The following is a 20,399-nucleotide window of genomic DNA, read 5'->3' on the forward strand; positions in this document are numbered from 1 at the left end:
TATTTTTAAGGAGTAGATTGGTAGTCGCTAGTGGACCCACCAGGATGTCGGGAGGATTGATAGGTAGCCAGTGGAGTGAATTTCAGTGATCAGGGATGGTTCCTTAGTCTTTGAGGAGGATCCCTATTTTTAGGGGAAACTGGCAGTTGGAACACTATGTCCAGTCATCACCCTGGGGACTAGTGGCACCATTAGTTGTCAGTTTGGGTGGCCAGTTGATGGATTCAGAATGAGGAGTTGAAATATTAAGGAGATGACTTTAATATTTAAATATTCATAATAAAGTATTAATTTAATAAAGTTACTTTATATTAAATTAATAAAGTAACAAATAAAGTGGGCCACCATGGGTCGTGGGCCCTAGGAGACATAACAAGTTGTTTTTAAAAACAACTTAAAATAATAAAGGGGGACCACCTAGTGGCATGACCCTTAGGACCCTTAAAAAGTTGTTTTCAAAACAACTTAATATAAGAGAAAAGAAGACATCTAATAAATGAAAAAGGGAAGCTTCATGAAGGAGTTTGTATTCTTTAGAGGGAGCATCTAATAAAGCATGGAATAGAATCTTTCAAAAGATGCTTTTGGAACCCTAAAAAGGGTATGGCCAAAGGAATAATAGAATAAAGTAACATTTGGTGATGCATTTTGGTATTCTTTCAGTCATTTTTCAGCTTTGGCATTATTGATCTTGGAGCTCTGAGCTAGGGTTTCAGATATTGGATTGTGGAAACGGAATCCTACGCAATTTCGAGGTGCCTACAGGTGTGAGAGACCACCCAAGGGCCTTCACCCAGCTTGTAACTTTCAGGGGTTTATTGAAAATCTTGTATTTGCAGTTTAGGGAAGAAATCAGCAGCAGTTCCTAGTGTTCTCAGGGGCAGATCAGAGAGTTTGTTGGCAGATCTGAAGGTATTGAGACTCCATTTGCAGGCTGTACCACCTCTTGCTAGGACATATTCTAGCTGGAGCATACATGGGAAGATATTGGCATTTGGGATAATACTTGCTGTTTCAGACTGTCTATTCCAGATCAGACCTGGCTGTACCATCTTTAGCCATCAATCAGCCAGTTTGGAGCCCCCCAAAAAATCACCTTCAAGCAGTTTAGGGTTTAAAGAGTTCATAAAAGCAGATCAGAAATGTGTAGCAGGCCTCTAGCCATCATTTGGGGTATGTAATTGCCCCCTAATTGTGAAAGATCCCAAATGGATCCTCTTGCTGTTGCTGCTGTAAATTCTTAATTAAACATACTATATTTTTGTAATTTTCCGGTGATCTTATAGAATAGACAGAAGTTGCAGAAAGGGATTGTTTCTTTTTGGGTTTTGATGTTATAAGTAAAGTCATTGATAAATAGCAACAACTGTGAAATAAAATAGTAAACAATGTTCATATGTAAGAACACTTAAGCAATCTGAAAATATTGCAAATCATACCAGACAAATAACCTATTTTTGTATTCAGCAAGAATCCATACATTTATTTGGAGCTGTTCTCAATCTGGATTGATGCCAGATGGAGGAATATTATTGGCAACGAACAAGGAAGACCAAATAAGCTGAATACAACCCTTCAAGCCAACATACAAACAAGGCTTGGTTGCAAAGGAGGCGTGGAAGCTACTGCAAATCACGTGCTAGGTGAAATAGACCAGCCGCTCTGTTGAAACCCCCAATATGCACACTGAATCTTCAAGCCAAGAAGATGTGCCTTCTACCTCTGACAATCTTTGTGCAATCCCGGCTAAATCCACTGTCAACTCTTGCTAAGGGCTACATCCCATCAAGTTCAGACCTGGGGTTTACGTCCCAGACCAAAATCACTCTTCCAGAGCAATTCCCAAATTCGCAAGTTTCAAAATGATCCAAGATGCTATCAATTAGGTTTTCATATCCTTATAACTCCTTTCCCTTTGCAAGTCGAACCCTAAAGAATAATAAAGCTTGCGCTTTATAATTAAAGTGACACTTTCCCAATTATGGCGTCAAACTATAGAAAAGTATCACTTTATTGCGAATAAATAGCTTCAAGCATCCAAAAAGACTCCAGGAGGTGAGAATCATGTAGCAAAGTTCAAGACCTTTCCAACGAGCTATAACACATAGGCATATCAAACGAGATGAAGCCAAAAACCCCTTATTACTCCAAAATGGCTATATACATAGCCTTATTTTAATTTATTTAATCGCTAACTTAGGAAATATTTAAATATTTCCATAGATCCAATAATAGCCCAAAATAACCAACCAAACATGAATCTGACTTTGTCACCTCTCTGTGACTGATGCCGGACAAGATGGGCCAACTGGCAGTCCCATCCCTAAAATCTAGGGATACTCCTAGAAACTAGGAAACACACCCAATCTTCCTGAAACTGAAACCATGGAATGGTCCCGTGGAACCTCAAATATGGAAATTGCCACAACCTCCTAAAAAGTAGGGAATTGCCCTAAAAAGTAGGAACCTCTCTCCAAACATCTATAACTGCTCAAAAGGATCTTGCTCTACTCCTTAGTCCCCCAGGTGGTCATTCAGTCAACTGCCAGTTCTCCCTAAAGAATAGGAACCGTCGTTTGAAGGTCCAAAATTGGTCATAGAGCCCCTGCAAAGCTCCATGACCCTCAAAATGAGTCCCCTAACCCTGTCATTGACCTACGGGAACTCGAATGGTAGGTCAACCCCTACTCATCTCATGTCACCTAGAAAAGGGGACATTACAAATTGCCAATTAATGTTAATAAAATTGTCCTTTGCTGTCTTATATTTAGTTCCTTGAATTTATTTCTACTTTCTTCCATTATTGCAATTAATTCTTTGTCAAATTCAAGCAAAAGAACAAAAAAATAAAAAAAACACCTAAACTCAAAAAAATCAGAAAATCAGAAACCAAACAAAAAAAACCTTAAATCAGACTTGCTTCCGTTATCCGGGGTGGGTCAGTACAAATGTTGAAATATTTCTTAATTCTAATAACACAACTTTGGACAATATTAGGATATGGAATCCAGGTGAAGTATTCAGACACAAGTTAGATGCTATATCAGATATTGAATCAGCTTGTTGAATTTTTTGGATCAACAACTAATGGTGATCAATAGGATCATCTTTATGATTATAGCTTATGGTATGACATTAGTGATGTTAGTAGGGATTTATGGCAAGACTATTTTCATAATGAAAAGTACCATAAGGTTAGAGAAGGAAAAAAGGATTCAACTTATAATAAAGGATATTTAAATCCTTCTGCTCAAGGTTGTCTCCACATGAGAATATGAGACCTAGGTGTTTCATTGAAACATCTGACATTAAGAACTAAGGGCTGTCCTCCATATAGACTTTGTAGTTTGCTAGTCAGGATAACAACAATTTTCTGATCTTATATTCATGTTGATTCAATTTTGTCTCTTAACATTGGCACTTGTAATGAGTTGAATCAATGGGGAATTGATAGCACACTGGCCAAGGTTGTTTGTCATGATGGGTTGAAGAATAACTTGTTGCGGTACAGTAGCACAACATAAGCATGGTGGATCTACTTCATTTTTGGATATTCATGCAAAAAATCACCAAGACAGTATGTTGGAGGTTAGTTGTAATGTATTCTTCTCACACATGAACAATTGTTTAGCCATTAGCTTATTTTTCAAAGTTCTCACGTAAGCTAATTGGCAAAGGGAAAATAATTTAAATAATTAAGCTGTCAAAAAGTTATTTTTCAAAATTTTAATCGACAGTTTACATTTGATTATTTAAAAAACAAGGAGTTTTAAATTTATAGATAAAGTGTCACTAGGCTCAAGGTGATGAAAAGTGTTCATAAGGACACTATATTATTTTATTAAGAAAAAATGTTTTTTCAAAACAAACAATGAAAAAGAGAAAACATTTCTTAGAAAAGTAGTGAACAAGCAAAAAAGTTTTGTTTGAAAAAGTAGCAAAACACAAAAAAATTTGTTTTATTTTAAGTAACAAAGAACAAAAAATGCTTTTTCCTAAAATAGTTCTAAAAATGTTATAAAATGATGTCAGGCCTTGAGAAGAAGGATTAGTAAGTTTTTCATTTTCATTTGATCTGAGAAGGAACATGAGTTCTTCATCTTTCTGGAGGACGAAAACCCTTTTGGAAATACCAATTTTGGGGAAGAAACCCCTTCTAACTGGATATGGTGATTTCACCTTGAGATTGCATTTGTACTGCAAGCCGAGTTCTCTTTGTAGATCTGGTAAAATGGAAATATTTGATGTATTTTGAGGAGGTTTTAATTGCTAAATGTTACTGATGCAATTTTTGTAAAATCTCTTCTTAATTTTCACCCAGTTTTTCTCAGCTTTATCATTCAATGGATAGGTATTTTGATTGACTGTTTAAAGGTTTTCTGTTTGTTTCTGGCTTATCTTGCAAAGATAGCATTCAGCTTTGTAATGAACATATGTATGAAATGGAGGAGAATGCCACACAATTATTAATTAATTTATGAACAATAAGATAACTGAAATTTAATAGTGAACAATTAAAAATTGTATTTCTGACCTTTATTTTATTGCGGCAGAGATGCATCGACGATTACAGATTTGGATAATATTTCCATTCCTTTAAAACCTAACACACATCATTAGACATAGATAGCAGCATATATATATCAAAGTTACATGTCAACACATGAATATCTCCATGCCCAAGTATGAAGGGAATTTCCTGTTATTGCGGGCCACTTATCACGTCCAACTATGGAGCTCTAGTGCTGTCCCAATCCAACCAGCAAGGTGCTATGACCTTCCTCACAACCCCACACTGTACTCAGTCAGCTCAAAAATTAATTCAAACAATCTCCAGCGGCCAAGCAAGGATTTATGTCCAGCAATAATTGATAGTCTTCTTCAGTCCACAGAAATTACCATGAAACCACAGGTTGTCATTGCTCAACAACTCTAAATACCATGTTTTTAATGCATAGGAAACATATATCTTGCAAAGAAGAAGGAATGGTTCTCCTTTTAACTCCAATGCCCTTGATAACCCTGCCTTGGTGCCTTAAAAAACCCCCGACCTGTTCTTTTCATTCATGCACCTCTTCTCTAGGTTTGGCGGCTGGCAAAATGACTCCCATCCGCATTAATTCCTATCGTCCTTCCTTTCACAAGGCAGAGTCTGGAAAGAACATATAAGGTGCTCTGAAAAGATATATTCAAACACCCACGACCTCCATTTTATTTACCACTATCAATGATCCATAATGATGTCTCAAGATATTAAATTTGCAGATCTTCAGGAATGCACTTACAAATTGGTCTTTGTAAAAGACTTCACCAATTTCTAAATCTTCAAACATTTTAATAATGTGAGAAATCTAAATGACCTCTCCAATGATTGGCTAGGGCAGATAGTTTCACTTGTTGGTCATAAAATGGGCTTTGTACTACTTGTTAAGCTACGTTGGTTAAGTATGTTAGTGTCATCAAGGGTTGTTGTCCGTTGCATGACGGTTCCCCACGGGTGGTAACCGCAACCCTCGACCGTGTCTTTATATATGCTCTTGTTGTTGGAGACACTGATGGAGAGAATGATTATTGTACTAGACATTTTGGCATTAATGAAAGCATTGTACTATTCTATCCTATGGTTATCATTTGACTGTTGGTATGCAATATTAATAACACACCCCACGGGGTAAACATCTGGCGCCGTTGTCGTCTGAATCTGGGTAGCCACGGAACGTGAATGGCCTATAGACGATAATGGGCCAGCCCATTGGCAATAGCATCGAGGGGGATTTTAGCCGACTGAGAGAACTTTACGAAGGGGAGAACGCATTGACAGGCGACTTCGTGATCCGGTTCCAGGCGGCTATAGAGACTTTCGTACGAGGGGAGGCTACACAAGAAGAGGTACCCGAGGGTGTAGTCTGGGACGCTCTCAACGTTAGTCCGGCGGCAAATAGGTTTTTGCACCAACTCCCGCGTCTCCTAGCCCAAGCAACCCTTGCCCACCAGCATCGAAGGGAGGAAACCCAGCGTGAGGAGCAACGCCAATAGGTCCTTCGGGAGTACGAAGAAAACAACCGTCGCTGGGAAGAGGAGCGTAATGGCAAGCGACGACGGGAAACTTGAACCTTGAGCCTCAGGGGCAGAATAAAGAACACTCCTACATTATGTATGGGAATTAATGCCCAACTTATTAAATAAGGATAGAAATAAGAAGGCACAAAGTGAGTGGGAGGCCGCATAGAGAGCCTTGATTCTGGAACAAGTAGAACGTAGACGGAGGCTGAGGCAACTTGCCGAAGGACGACCTGCCGAAGGGTTGCTTGAAGGGAACCTAGGAGGTGTCACGGAGGGTGCAGGAGCAGAAGCCGAAGGAGATTTCTACGTGTCGCTAGAACGCCGTAGGGTGAGAAGCTATGAAGAATTTTTGGAGGAAACAAGGCTGCGAAGAAATCTGGTCGAAGAGACCCGGGATTAGTTCAGGAATTTATCCCTTACACTGTGCACGGAGGACCACCGAAGGGAGCGAACAGACGACAAGGGTGAGAACGGAGGGGAGGGCAATCGTACGATCGTAGGTGCGGAGGAGGCACAGGCACACGGCAAGCAGGACCCCCTCTTGGAACCCATCACACCAAGCACGTGGGTACAAACCACCGTACCCCTAGTCACTCAAACAACAAACACCACTGGCGCGGGTGGGAGTGGTGCAGGTGCACGACAGGCGACACGACCCCCATCAATGGCCAGTAAACAGAAGCTGCCGAAGTTCAACGGCGACGGGAAGGAAGATCCTGTTCGCAATTGCCGCACTTGCAAAACCATATGGTCGGCGAGCGGTGTTACCGACCAGAACGAATGGGTAACACAATTTCCAGCAACCTTAAGGGGAGTGGCCATCGACTGGTACTTCGATACGAATAAGGCCAAAGTCGGCACATGGCCCAACTTGAAGAAGGAGTTCGAGATAGAGTTCCGCCTCCTCAAAGACGACAATGAAATAGTAGTCGAAATCTATGGCACAAAGCAGAACAAGAACGAGATGGTCCGAGCCTATAGCCGATGGCTCAAGGAACTGTTGGGGAAAATGGAGAGTCAACCAGCGGATGGGTTGAAAAAGAGATGGTTCATGGAGGGACTAAAACAATCCCTCCGGAAGAAGATAAAAATTGTTCTACCAACCTCGTACGAAGATGCATATAATAGAGCGATGGATCTCGAGAGCAAGACCAAGACATCCAAGAAGAAAAAGAAGAAGGATAGCTCGTCCGAGGATGATGACTCTTCCAAGGGAAGCAGTAGCGATGGCGAGTCCGACAAAAAGGTGCAAGCCTTGCAGAAGGACATGCTGAGGATGATGAAAGAGCTGAAGGTTATGAAGGGAGGTTCGAGCAAGACCGACGAAGGGGAGCTTTGGTGCACGGAATGTAAGACGGACGGCCACACGAAAGGCTCCCGCCCAAAGAAGGCCTATTGTATATATGCAAGTTGATGGGGCATCCCACCAGGGAATGCCCCTACAACATGAAAACAAGAAACCAACAAGTATTGCTTACGCAAGAACAACCAACTACATCGGGCGGTACTGACAACTCCCAGGCGAACAATAATGCAACATCGGGAGGCTACCGAGATAACCGGTGGGGAGGACAAAACAACAATAACAACAATAACAATACAAGGAGCTGGATCCAATACGACTCCAAAGGCCGACCGATGATACAATGCAGAGCATGCAGCCAGTGGAGGCACTTCGCCCAAGATTGCCCGAAGGGCCGAAGGGAGAGGCCACACAATATTTGTGCAAATGGTGCGGACCAGGAGACTACGAAGACGCCACCTGCCTGAAGTCCGGCGTCAACTTGCTCAATATCGAGGAAACCAAAGAAGAGGAAGTGCTGGCCGTAACCTGTGCCCAAACCAGACAAGCAACGTGCCCAGACCCGGAGACGAAGAAGCGAAGGGTACGGGAAGCACGGGAAGAAATTGAGAAAGAGATACGAGAGAGGGCGAAGGCGAAGGGTATGGCAGGTACTTCCAGCCGTCCGAAGGTGGAGGAGGCTATACTAAATCAAATTTTAAAACTGGAGGTGCTTGTGAAGGTACACGATCTCCTCCAGACGATGCCTCAATTACGAACGACGTTGCTGAATAATCTCTCCCAACCATGCACCAATACTAACCACCGCATGAATGTTCTTGGGGGTTCTGCAATAGACCCCAAGCTGTTGGCAGTTAACACTGGAAGGAACTCGGCCATTGTGGAGATGGGTACCCTTGACACCATTCTAACCGATACCATCGTCGATGGTGGATTGGGAGTGAATGTTCTTCCAAAAGAAACCTGGCAGAAGCTGGGGAAGCCGACGTTGTGGCCATCTACATTCAATCTGCTGGAGCAGATCAACATGGAATCAAACCCATCGGGACACTGATGGGCCAACAAGTTACCATCGGGGCGCAACCCTTCATACTGGACTTCGTGGTAATCCCACTAAAGAAAAAAGGGTATGATGCGATCTTAGGGAGAGGGTGGCTAGTGGCAGCGAAAGCCACCCACAACTGGAAGAAGAACACTCTGTCTATGGAGAATGGAGGAAGGAAGTTTATCATAGACCTTGGGACGTAGTTGGTTAGTGAGGAACTAGCATCATCTTCGGAATCGGAGGGTGAAGGAGAAGGCGACCTGAGGGACGAAGGATGGGGCTGCATGGAGCCCAACGACGAAGGGATTCTCAAACTAGGAGAGTGCTCTAAGGATGAGATGGGGTCATTGAACGAGCTCTTCCACTGGCAGATGGAGGATTACGAAATGTTCCAGAGCTACAGGGTCGAAGTAGAGGAACCAGAGCAAGTAACAAAGGAGGTGTACCTGCTGGAATAGAGAGAATATTGGAAGGGAGACGCCCGTGTGAGTGACACCACCGCACACCAGTTCCCGAAGGAAGAACCCATCAAGTATCAAGAGATAAAATTAAAGGAGACAAACCTCAGTGAAGAAGATAATCCCAAGATCATTCATGTCGGCAAGGATTGGAACCCTGTGTGGAAGGTCGTAGCCTTCAAAATCTTTATTCTTCTTCTTCTTCTTCTTCTTCTTATGTACGGGAAGGAGACCGTGGTCCCTGTAGAATTTATGGTTCTAGGTCTTCGGATGGCCATTGAAAATAGACTTGCCATCAATGGGTCCAAGTTGAAACCCTACCATGAGAAGTGCGCAGGGGACCCGAGAGGATGGAAGGGGACCCAAGAGGCCAGGCAGGCGACTCGAGAGGCACGGGGCCAAAGCGGGAGACTCTCGGGTGAGGCAAACCGAGAAGGATGAAGGGAAATCCTAGAGGCACGAGACCCGAGCAGAAGACTCTCTGGACAATTAGATTAGGAAATTAAAAAAATAAAAAATAAAAAAAAAATTGAAAAAAAAAAATAAATAAAAAAAAAAATCGATGGCCACGGTGGAACTGCCGTGCGGTGGGACCATGTTGACGTGTATTTTATACACCATCATACACAGAATAAAATACCAATAGGCATCTTATCCTCTCTTGAGAAAAAGCCTCTAACTGCTGAAGATTCGCATAAAGGATCAGTTAGGAAGACTCCAAGGTTCTGGTTAGTAGGGTCTCTACGTGTGGACAAGCTTCCAGCGGTATGATGTGATTTGCTGTTTCCTTCAAGGGGTCTTACGCATCCGAAAGTTTAAGATTTTACTAAACTAAAGAAACTTTCAAAAAATAACAAAAGAATAGGGTTTCAAGAGGTCTAATCTAGTCTAACCCTATGAATGACTTAGTATGGACAAGACTTGGCAAGATTCAACCAACTTCAATTTTGCCATAAGATAACAACTCAATTGAAATTGATGCGATCTTCTAAGGTAATAAAATGATATTCAATACATCAAAGGTCAAGGACACTACCACGAAGGTACATATCCAAGATACAATAATGATTGAAGATTAAGGGACTCAAAGTATTCTCCAGTCGACCACGCAAGGCGTTCCTACAATCAGCAAGAAGCTAGTGGTATGGAAAGCGAATCCTACCAAAAATCGAATCTCACACTATGTCCTTCAAATTAACACACTACCTTGATTGAGCATGATTCAAGTAGATTAAACAACCATGAAGATAACCAAGAAAGTTGCAACAAAACACCATAACTTCAATATTTTATTGATTTCCAAGTCATCATGTACAACAATTGCTTGAATTCCTCTCTTCAAAACTCAATCTTGCTACACAATAAAATTGCTTCTAACTCTAATCTCTCTAATACAATAAACTCTCTGATATCTAACTATTGACTATTGCCAAATGAAATGAAAAATGGGGGTATAAATAGCATCCCCAATTACAATGAAAGGTCCAGATCGAAAGTAGATCAACGGTCAAGATCATGACACCTAAACCCTAATTAGGGTTTGTTACAAATGGCCTCCTTTTTACTGAACAATATTAAATACATAGCCAAATATTAAATTTGGCACAAAAATCTAGGAGACATAAACCAATGACAAATAAGATGCCATGTCATCTATAACAACCTTTCATCTAGAATCTTATTCCCTTTCCAATGTTCTTTTTTGGCATATGCAATGAATCTTGTCACGATTCCTTCGATTTCTGCAATTGGAATCTCGGGAAGATTCTTCATACTCTCTTCCAAGTGGATGACCTGATCGAATGCATCTAGAAGAGCTGCGTCCCAAGTAGATTCAAGTTCCTTCGTTCTTTCAATCAGGAGCATGGTGGCAAACATCTGATCATATTGCTCATCTGTAACATTTGCGTCCTTGCAAAAGATGACCTTGATTCTATCCTCTAATTCCTGCATATCCACATCTGTCTCGACCTCGATCCTTCTGCCAAGAATGGTACGAAGTACCTCAAATACTCTGTCCTGGATCGGATTGATCACCTCTTCAACTTGGCCACATCTAACACTGATGTCCTTGAAGAAAACGCTCTTCATATGGAGTAAGGTTGACCACTGAAACAAACTGTGAGATTCTCCATCCAAGATCTTCTCTTGCGCTAAAACTTTCCTTGATGTGTGTCTAATTACCTTCAAGACAGGAATGATGACATCCTTGGTATGGGCAAATGCAGCTACTGTTATCATCAAATTGTGGATTATCTCAAGAACTTGGATAGCTTGATGAATAATCTTCATCATCCTTGTTACAAATTCTATGGCCACTGTATGAGATCTATCCATCTAATTACTTGTACGTTGGACCATGTTCCTGAATCTTTCTGCTTCATTGATTGATTGAAGTGGAAGTGCTTGCACTGGTGATCTAGCTGGATCCTGACGTCCCAAAGGTTCGTTGATGTGACTGAAATATGTCCTCCATGCACCTCTCTCTCTCTCAAGCTTTCTATTCTTCTCCATTTCTTCTCTAAGCTTGTCTTTCAATGCCTCAAATGAGTCGGTAGCATCATCTAAAGTCTGCTCTGCTGTAGATGGTCCTAACTCAAATGTCTGTATGTCATATTCCTCTGCTAGGATCTCACCTTCATATTTGTCTACTGCCGGTGTAGCTATCTGCAGTTTTCTGGATCCAGTCTCATCTCGAATCATCTTGGACATCTTGGTAGCCTTTCTCTTCTCTGTTACTTCGTGTGAACGTCCAACAAGGCTCTCTAAATCAATTGCACTGTCCTCGTCATCTACTACGATCACCTTAGTTAATCTTTCCTTCAACCAATCTGGGATAATCGATCTTGTTTCTTGAACTTGAATCTCTTTGTGCACTATTTCTTCTTGTCTGGGAGGAGATGTCATTTCATTGTCTTCTTTATCTTCATCTAAATCATAATCTTGGAGAGATCCATCTGGTGAACCATGTTGTGCCTGTCCTCCTTCCTGCCTGTCATTCTGTACCATCGACTCCATGGATTCTTCCACTTGAATTGTTCTCTTCTCAGGTCTAGAAGAAGTACCGGATGATCGATCTCTGTTAGCCTCTTGTTTCTTCTTGGAAGATTCTCTCTTTCCAGGTCTCTCTTTCCTCTTCGAACCTCTTGGATGGAGATTGCCCTCACTGGCACATCGAAGGTTACCTTCACCTGAATTTCTAGGATTAGGATTGCCTTCACTCACACTAGCTCCACCTTCGGCTGGTTTCTCTTCCAAAGTGAAAGTCATAGCTATACCTTGTTCTCTCAACTTCTGATGTTGTATGTCAACCCATCTGCGAGTACAAGACAAGACTGGTGCCATCAAAGTATCTAGATCCATGACCTCGGGCTCATTCCAATCTAACCTTATTGTTTTGCTTTCTCGATCATAGGAAGACTGGATATGTCTGCCACTGTCCTGAGCTTGGTCGGCCACTCTGTAAATCCTGCATTTCCTGATGAAATCCAAAGGCAATCTAGAATGCATTTTCCGTTTCACTTCAAGATCATCTAAGAGATTCATCATAAAATCTTCTATTTGGTACTCATGCCTAAACTTTCTGCCGATTGTCTCCTCTAAATGTCCATGTGGATCAAAGCTTTCTCTCAAAGCAAAAGATGAAAAAGAATACAAGGCTAACTCCTTCTCTGCGTCATCCATGGCTAAAGCATTAGGACATACCTCAACTGAATTGCCCAAAATGATAGTGACTGGAACTCCATTCTGATGTCTGTGTCTGAATGCCCTCGCATATGCTGCCAACTGTCTTGTTACTTCAAGTAACACAATTCTGTCTGTTGGATATCTCGGCAACATGTATGGAGGTAAAGGACATCCATGCACCCTAATATAAGTGAACTTGGGAAACTGAATGAACCAAGCACCGTACCTCTTTATGAATTCCTGTGCATCCTGAAATAACCTGTTGTGAATTCCACCTTGCAACGTCCTTGTGATGTGCATCGTGAAGGTATCATTAACTAGCTTGTAGTTGCTCCCTGGCGGATGATGCAAGTAGGCATAGGAATCACAAACTCTGACCTCGCCGGGTCCTCTTCCAATCACTCCTCTGTGAGGTAGTCCTGCGTACTCAAAACTCCTGATCAATGCATAGATGACGTATGAACTCATGTGGAAGGACTTGGTAGCCTTGAGTCTCCTCAACTGTACGTCCAAGCAATGGCTAATCATTCTAGCCCAATGTATCGTACCTTTCCCTTGAACGATCACCTGGATGAAGTAGAACATCCACTTCTCAAAATAGAAGGCATGAGGGGCTCCTGTAACTCGGTTGAGCATGGTAATCAAATCTCTGTACTCCTCCTGGAAATCAATCCTATGCGGTGTGTTCGGGATCTTGCTTAGACGGGGACGACTCTTGAGTAACCAGTTCTTATTGATTATGCTTAGACAAGCATCTGGATCATCTTCGTACATTGACCTGGCTCCTTCTAAGCTCTTATATATCATGTCCCTGTGCTCTGGAAGATGGAAAGCTTCACTTATAGCTTCCTCTGAAAGGTACGCCAAAGTGTTTCCCTCATTGGATACGATCGTTCTGGACTGTGGATCATAGTGACGAGCACACTCGATCATCAACTCATGGCACTGAATAGCTAGAGGAAAGCCGGCCGCCTTAATGATACCACTCTCGATTATTCTCCGGGCGACAGGTGATGGTTTGCCAATGTAAGGGACCTCTCGAAATTTCTTCGTGCTAAAGTTGCCTAAGTTTGTATCTCCAATGTTGCTCCACTTGGACACGATCTTAGTCTCCACTTCTTCGGTCTTCTGATCTTCTTTCATGAGAGCTGAACGACTGGTGGATGCTCCCGCCTTCGGGGTTGCCATACCTACACAACATTTCATAATGAGAAGCTAGATTTTGCAATAAATAACATAGATTAGAGAATATTTTAGGAAACTTCATGATAAGTCTTGAGTTATCATTTCCTAAAATAAAACGATTGAGCTAGGAATTCAAAATTCAAAATTTAAGCTATGACGATTTAAAACTTAAAACAATAAAACCAAATCGCCATACCTCACGAAAGAGCTAACTCTAGAATGCAAAATGAATAAAATTCGCCTAGGCAAAATTGACGTTAGATAGCTTTGATGTGATTTCTCTTCAAATAGCAATTTCGCCACCTTTGGAGATGCCCTTGACGTGATCTCCTTTAAATGATCGATCCTTTATCAATTCGCTCAAGTGAAAACCAAGTTCGCACCTCCTTGGATGATGTTTGCGCCTTCCTTTGGATATGAATTCGCACCCCCTAACTTGAAATGAAATTCGCACTTGAACTCAATTTCGCACTTCTCCCTTTGTCTTCCAAATCGCATGTGACATGGCAAAAAATGATAATGTGAAAATGAAGATTTTCACCCTCCTTTTATAGCGTTTACCTCTCACCCCCATATAGGCCGACTTGGTAAATAATAAGGCAATTTAAACGACTTTTTAAACAAATAACAAAGCCGACCTTTATATACCAAGCACAATATTTAATTTTTAATAATAATTTAACAATTAATTATTAAATGCCTTCATTTTTAATTAATAAACTTCGATTTTTACAAGGCAAAATAATAAAATAATACCAAGCGCAATATTTAAATGCCATTTAATTGAATTTTCAAAACATATTGAATTTTAGCATTTAAAATAAATTCAAAAATATTTGTTTTGGGCGCCAAAATTTGAAAATGAAATATACGTACCTCATCGCCCTGGTCCCTGACTGAGGGACAGGAGCGATCCATCAATTTGGTCTTGATCTTTGCATTTTTGACGTCCAAAGTCTTCATCTCCACGTTCAAATCGACATTTTAGCTGGGTCCTTCGAGTTCGATTGACTTGTTTGTGCGAAGGAATGTCTTTAAATGTGATATCGCCCTGGTCCCTTGGAGAGGGACAGGAGCGATCCTTGTCTTCTAGCTTGAAATTCATCGTTTTTGATTCTAACTCTTCGTTCATTGCCTTCCAAATGGCGTTTCAGACCCTTTGCAACTTGTTTTGTTATGATCTTCGAAGGATAATAGGTGTTTTGGCAAATATCGCCCTGGTCCCTTGGAGAGGGACAGGAGCGATCCTCATAATTTCTCCTTGACCTTTGTAAATTCGAGCCTCAATCATCTTTGTGAAGGACAAACAATGCTATTCTTTCATTCCATGCTCATTTCGCTTGAATTCCACAAGACATTTAAACGTTGGAAGGATCATCGCCCTTGTCCCTTGGAGAGGGACAGGAGCGATCCATGTGTCTTGGCTCAAATTTGCAAACTTTTGATCTTGGTTCTTTGTTCATTGCCTTCGAAATAGCGTCCTTGATATTGCCTATCCTTGCCTTGTCTTGGTTTTGACGGGATTTGAGTGTTTTAGTAAAAATCGCTTTGGTCCTTGTCCAAAGGACAGGAGCGATATAGGCCTTTTGTACAAATTGGTAGCATTTTAACGTGCAACACTTTGGTATATGACCTTCAAAAGACGCCTTGAACCCTGTATGTCCTTGCAAAACATTAACTTCACTTGATTTTTGCATGAATTGGCCAATATATTCAATATCGCTCTGGTCCCTTCCTGAGGGACAGGAGCGAACTTCAAGTTTTTGGGTTCATGCTTGCGTTCTCCAACTTGCAATCGTCTTCCTTGGGTAAAACGTAGTCCCTTGATCCTTCTTGGTCACTTGATGCTTGTTTAACTTTCGAAATCTATGCCTTTATGCAAATTTCGCTCTGGTCCCTTCCTGAGGGACAGGAGCGAACTAGGGTATTTTGTACAAATCTTTCAACGTTGACGACCCTTGATGCTTTGTGCTTGATGGAGATGCCTTAAGACGTCCTTGCCACCTTGTTCTCCGTCTTAGAAAGTCTTGAATTTGGAGGAACGATAGTATAATCATTATATCGCCCTGGTCCCTTGGAGAGGGACAGGAGCAATCCTGGCCTTGTGGGCTTCATTTCACTTTATCATCTTCGAAAACTATCTTCAACGGATTCGTAATATTCCATTCCATTCACCCATGCCTTGGGGTCCATTCAAATTGAGCAAGAAAATCATCTAAAGTAAAAATCGCTCTGGTCCCTCCCTGAGGGACAGGAGCGAACTTAGGTATTTAGGTCCCATGTTGAGGTTTGATAATCTTCAATTTGTCTCCAATGGGTTCAATTCATCTCCTTTCTTGCTTTCAAACTTATAACTTGCTTGATTTCTGCCGGAATTTTGCCTTATGAAGAACTTCGCTCTGGTCCCTGGGAGAGGGACGGGAACTACAAAGAACTTCGCCCTGGTCCCTGACTGAGGGACAGGAGCGATTTTGGCATTCTGGGTCATTCTCCTTCATGACGGCACTTCAAGTTATATTCATTTGATAAAACATATCTCCTTGGACCTCTTCAAATCGTCAAATCATTAAAATCCTGCAAGGACAAGGTAATATTTGATTTGTAGCTCCAGTCCTTCATTGAGGGACAGGAGCGAACTTGACTCCTGGAGGCACTTCCGTGTTCGTGAAATTCTTCAATTTATATTCAACGGAAAGATCACGCCATTCTTCATCACTTGCAATTCGAAATTCATCTTGACTCTGCAGGGACAGTAAGATATTTGAAAACTAGCTCCGGTCCTTCACTGAGGGACAGGAGCGATTTTGCTCCTACAGGTCAAAATATCATGATTTTGCACATTTAATCACTTCACGAGGCAAAAACAAATCATTCCCAATGCCCGGGATTAAAAATCAAAAAAGTCAAAATTTGGTCAAAATTACTCATTTGGACAAAAATTCACACTTCATCTTCAACACTTAGACAAATTTAAGCTCAGCACTCAAAAATTCCAATTGAAAATAGACCACTATGGCGAATTCATTTCATTCAAAATTGCATCCTACAAAAGGAAGCTCAAAAAGCTCTCAAAACTGACTGGATTCTGGTTTGAAAAGACGGCAATTAAAACCCTAAGGCTTGACCCTAAATCCAGACAATTGACTGACTAACCAAAACCCTAAAAGCGAAGCGAAAAGCGAGCGAAAAACGAGCAAAAAAGAGGGGGTCCCCATTTCAAATGGGGCGATGTGTGAAATGGTCACAACAGACCACCGTCGAGGGGGCCACCGTGCGGTGGAACCACCGTCGGGGGGGCCACCGTACGATGGAACCACCACGGTGAGACCAACGTACGGTGGACTACCGTCTACGGAGGTCACCGGCAGTGGAATACCACCGTAGGCCTGAAGGAGCATGGTGACGGCGGCAGCAGTTTAAAAAAAGGGTGAAAGGAAAAATACCACAACACGGCAAGGATAAACGGTGGTGATGGCACGTGAAAAGAAAAATGCGCCAACATTCAAACACGCATGCATTTAATTTAAAAAAGAAAAGAAAAGCGACGACGAGATTGAGAAATTATTCGATGGAGTCTGGAGCCAGGACGCTGAAAAAATTAGAGTGGAGAAGAAGGTTTTTGGCATCTTAAAATATCAAAAAAAATGATGTGCGCCATGGACTTCCGGACCCCGCGAGGGCGCTGCCCCTTGACCCCGCTGGGGGCACTGCCCCCAGACCCCCAGTTTATTTTTGAGCTACAATACACTTTTGAGTTGAGCATAGGGCATCAGAGAAGTCACAGTAAGTGTTGGGGTTGTTCCGTACTATGAGATTGAAGCCTGAAGCTAAGCATTGGCGGGGAAGCCATAAGCCGTAGAGGGAGATGGATTTGGAGGTTGCGAACAAACAGAGTTTGAGGGAAGGCATTGCAAGAATGCGAAGTGATACGGCACTAGGGAGTTATTCAGTTCAGTTATTAGCCTTTGGGGAGTGTGATGGAGGATATGAGGCGTCTCCTAGCCTTTGTGCCAGAGGGTTGTGGCCACTTCCAGGCATGAATGGTACGCTTTGAGGAACTCGGAATATGTCTCGGCTGGACGTGAGGTTGCCTTGGTGGATGGACAGAGGGCTCGAGAGGAGCTGACCACCAGGTTGGAGGCAGTAGTAGCGTGAGACTTAGCTCAGCGTACCAAGGAGTTGGAAGCCGAGAGGGCAGCGCAGGTGGCTATCGAGGACAAATTGGCTAGGGAGACAGTATCATTTGAGTAGTAGTTGGTGGAGGTTGAGATTGAAAAGTGTGTTTTGCAGACAAGTTTGGTTTAGGCACAGGAGGACTGTGATGTCAAGGAAAAAAAGAACTCCTTGCGGAAGCAATAATGGTGAAATCTGCACTTGAGCATCGGATGGTAGTAGAAAAGGGTTTTCAGGCGAGGACGTAGTAGGTGTGTGAGTTTCGAGCTCGACTGGCGTCAGCAATTCCTGCATCTTCTTCATCGGCGGTGCAACTACCTCCTTCAGGCTTCAGGGACGCCCTCTCAGCCCCTTCTTCTCAGTGATTTTCTTATTGTATACAGTGTACTTCATCCCCATTTTGTTGTGTTAGTCCCGGATTTTTGTCCTTGTTGTCCAGAGACGACTTTTCTTAGGGGGGGATGATGTTGGTTGTAAAATGGGCTTTGTACTACTTGTTAAGCTATGTTGGTTAAGTATGTTAGTGTCGTCGAGGGTTGTTGTCCGTTGCACAACAGTTCCCCACGGGTGGTAACCGCAACCCTCGACCGTGTCTTTATATATGCTCTTGTACTTGTTGGAGACACTGATGGAGAGAATGATTATTGTACTAAACATTTTGGCATTAATGAAAGCATTGTACTATTCTATCCTATGGTTATCGTCTGACTGTTGATATGCAATATTAATAACACACCCCATGGGGTAAACATCACTACTAAATCCTGTATCCCATAGGGTTTATGTCCTAGGGTTTGGCCTCTCAAGAAGCTGTTGAAATCACAATAGAAGAAAATAAACTATGCTTCTTTATTTGAGTATTGACTTTAATAAAGACTATATTTTAGTTTTATTGGCCTGAAGTCATCTTGTCCTAATGATATTTTTCCATTTCAAATTTACTTTTATTTCTTTTTTGACAAAACAGTCGCTCAGTTATTAGAAAGCTTGAGACAACTTACTTTTGACGGAAAAATTCATCATTTTACAGTTATACTCACAAGTTAAATGTCTTTCTTGATTGCAGACCTCAACTAATATCCACAAATTTTTCCTTGTCTTGAATAGATGATTTTCACCTTGTAATTTTTACAACTTTGTTCAAGTCGTTTCGCTGACTTGATAACTTTCATGTAATCAATTTGTCATCTTGTTTATTTAATCTCAATTTCTGGAAGTGGTGGGGGTGTTTTCAATTGATCACAATTGCAGTCTTACCTTTTTTAACATGATATGCTGGATTACATGGAAATCACATTTTTGTTTGTTTGTTTTTGTTTCACTTTACTAATTCTAGTATTGACATAAGTATGGATTCTTTTGTCTTGTAATAACTTTTCCACATGCGTTTCCTTGCAGATTATGGATTTTCAACCTGGAGAGTATCTCAATGTCAAGGTTTGGATGCTGACATACCAAATTTTTCTTTTGGGTTGGGTGGGGAAGGGCTGTATGTGAGGTGAATGTTGTGAAATGTCAGGTGGAAAAACACTTTTCTCTTGAGACATTCTGATTCCCTACACTCAATGGATGATTCACCATATATGACTTTGGATGCTACAATCAAGCTTGCATTTGCACCAACAACCTTGCTAGTAGTTAAGGAATGGTTAGACTTGAGGAATAGTAACAATGTTGTTTGAATTTTAAGTTTTAACACAGTATTACCAAATAAAATGAAAAGTGGTTGGTTTTCATTTTAATACTTGCTAATTTACGAGTCTAAGACCAATATAAGAATGCTTGTGCCAACAAACTATGAATTATTAATTCATACTCAACTACTATGTAGGTTCCTGTTTTCAGAAGAAATAAGAAATTAAGTGTAAAATTATTGGCTACTAACTTATGATTTGCACAGGAGGTGCACTACAATCAACATGGTTTATTGCTTTTGGAGGGGCAAGGTTTATATCGCTTGGGTAATGATTGGTGAGGAACTTGACTATTAATTAAATTCATCTTGTGATTCTTTTTGTAATTGATACTTTTGGTACTATCTAGAGCGAATTAGGAACACTCCTTGGTGTGCATCACGGATACATACGATAAAGATGAAAATAAATGAGGATGAGTTTTATGTACTTCTGAATTTTTTTTGGCATGCTGCAAATATTAATTCAACAGATACTTATAAAGAATAATTGAATGTCTATCATGGCAGAAACTTATTTTAGTGGTCCCATGCTAGTATTCAGGAAATATATGGTTAAACATACGCCAGGTAGCTTTGGACATAACTCCATACTTCATATGAAATTTTTCTGACTTGCCTTCTCCATATCCTATTATGGCTTGGCTGTGTAAAGACCCCAAGCCAAATTCAACGGCAAATTTTGACCTTTTGCAATATTTAAGAGTTCGACATTTTAACAAACATTTTTATCTGCAATTTCCTGTGAGGAGGTTGACTGAAATTGATTTAATCATAAATGGAGAAGTTTGG

General features: G+C 41.4%; 1 protein-coding gene across 1 annotated transcript in view; it reads left to right on the forward strand.

Moving 5' to 3' along the window:
• The window catches only part of LOC131064880 ((S)-ureidoglycine aminohydrolase), a 267,040-nt gene that overhangs the window by 217,727 nt on the left and 28,914 nt on the right, over positions 1–20,399 (forward strand). The window contains exons 10-11 of the mRNA XM_057999204.2: positions 19,313–19,351; positions 19,815–19,885. Coding sequence (XP_057855187.1) covers positions 19,313–19,351; positions 19,815–19,885 — 110 coding nt within the window. The remainder of the gene's footprint in view (positions 1–19,312; positions 19,352–19,814; positions 19,886–20,399) is intronic.

Source organism: Cryptomeria japonica, chromosome 5 (genome assembly GCF_030272615.1).
Source record: "Cryptomeria japonica chromosome 5, Sugi_1.0, whole genome shotgun sequence".
Classification (NCBI taxonomy): Eukaryota; Viridiplantae; Streptophyta; class Pinopsida; order Cupressales; family Cupressaceae; genus Cryptomeria; species Cryptomeria japonica.